At 42.8% G+C, this 919-nt stretch overlaps 1 protein-coding gene across 1 annotated transcript in view; it reads right to left on the reverse strand.

Annotated features, from left to right (window-relative positions):
- LOC119594641 (sodium- and chloride-dependent betaine transporter-like) overlaps nt 1-919 on the reverse strand; it is a 41,020-nt gene that overhangs the window by 19,451 nt on the left and 20,650 nt on the right. The window contains exon 9 of the mRNA XM_037943690.1: nt 100-328. Coding sequence (XP_037799618.1) covers nt 100-328 — 229 coding nt within the window. The remainder of the gene's footprint in view (nt 1-99; nt 329-919) is intronic.

Genomic DNA, 919 nt, shown 5'->3' on the forward strand with positions numbered 1-919 from the left:
GCAGTTATACGTAAGAAAAGTTCCACTAAAACAAGAACACCAACTGCACCAACAACCCAGCATCCCCTCCCCCTCCCCCTTCCCCTCCGCCCAGCCTACCGTAAACCCAGACAACGCCGACGATCTGCGCGATGGCCAGGATAATGACGGAGATCCCGGCGGAGTACCAGAAGAAGAGCTCGAACATGAGTATCCCGCCCTCGAGGCACATCGAAAGCCCCAGCAGGAAGATCACGAAGCACACGCAGGCGACGACGAGGGGCTTACGGTGCCTGAGGGAGGGCATGTAGTCGAACAGGGTAGTGGTCACGGTCTCAACCATCGTCAGCTGAGGCAGAGACAGAGAAATGGAATAAAAATTAAATAATAGAAGATTTCTTATCATTATTCTTTTTGGTTTCTTCATTTTCGTCTTTCGTGCCGTAATATAACGTTTCACTTACTTTTTCCTCTCTTGTCCCTGCGTGTGCGCATTCGATGTATTAACAATACAGATGCAGAAATTCGTCACAAGTATAATGATGAGGATATGTCATGTTTCTAGCAAACTATAGCAATTGTCTGGTATCTTATTCGCATTTTTTAAAATTTGGAATCAAGATAACATACAATAGGAAACGTAGAAAATGTAGAAAATCGTGGAACATACAATGTGTCACAGTCTCAGAAAAGGGAAATTTGGCAACTCACCCGCGGGTCTGGGATGCTCTGATTCTCCGTTTGCTTTTTATTCTGATCAAATTTAATACTTATATTCACACATGTCTGGATTTTTGTTTTACTTATATGCAATATTTCTTATTACTTTGCACCATTTTTCTTTACTCCAAAAAATTGGTGAATCAGAGGAATGAGATGAGAAAGGGACGAAAAAGAAAAAACAAGGCTGCAAGAGAAAGGGAAAGGAAAGTACGAAGAG

Source organism: Penaeus monodon, chromosome 34 (genome assembly GCF_015228065.2).
Source record: "Penaeus monodon isolate SGIC_2016 chromosome 34, NSTDA_Pmon_1, whole genome shotgun sequence".
In the NCBI taxonomy this organism is placed as follows: domain Eukaryota; kingdom Metazoa; phylum Arthropoda; class Malacostraca; order Decapoda; family Penaeidae; genus Penaeus; species Penaeus monodon.